This window comes from Eimeria mitis, genomic scaffold (assembly GCF_000499745.2).
Source record: "Eimeria mitis Houghton genomic scaffold, Emh_scaff1399, whole genome shotgun sequence".
Classification (NCBI taxonomy): domain Eukaryota; phylum Apicomplexa; class Conoidasida; order Eucoccidiorida; family Eimeriidae; genus Eimeria; species Eimeria mitis.
In genome coordinates, this window is record NW_013569065.1 from 434 (window position 1) to 718 (window position 285).

Consider the following 285-nt stretch of genomic DNA (forward strand, 5'->3'; position numbering starts at 1 on the left):
ACTGAAGCCTCTAAATAGAAATGGCGTCGGCGAGCACCTCTCCGCGCAGAGCCAAAATCAGCAGCGACAGCAGCAGCAGCAGCAGCAACAGCAGCAGCAGCAGCAACAGCAGCAGCAGCAGCAGCAGCAGCAGCAGCAGCTGACAAGAGAATCCATTCACAGTTTGCCTGTCTACCCCTTAAAGCCTTGTCTCCTCCGCAGGCCTCCAATTTGCTACAGCTCTCAACACTCTCTGCAGCAGCAACAGCAGCAGCAGCAGCAGCAGCAACAGCAGCAGCAGCAGCA

General features: G+C 56.8%; 1 protein-coding gene across 1 annotated transcript in view; it reads left to right on the forward strand.

Moving 5' to 3' along the window:
• The window catches only part of EMH_0036120 (uncharacterized protein), a gene marked incomplete at both ends in the record, with an annotated part of 8,690 nt that overhangs the window by 191 nt on the left and 8,214 nt on the right, over positions 1 to 285 (forward strand). The window contains one exon of the mRNA XM_013495037.1: positions 50 to 283. Coding sequence (XP_013350491.1) covers positions 50 to 283 — 234 coding nt within the window. The remainder of the gene's footprint in view (positions 1 to 49; positions 284 to 285) is intronic.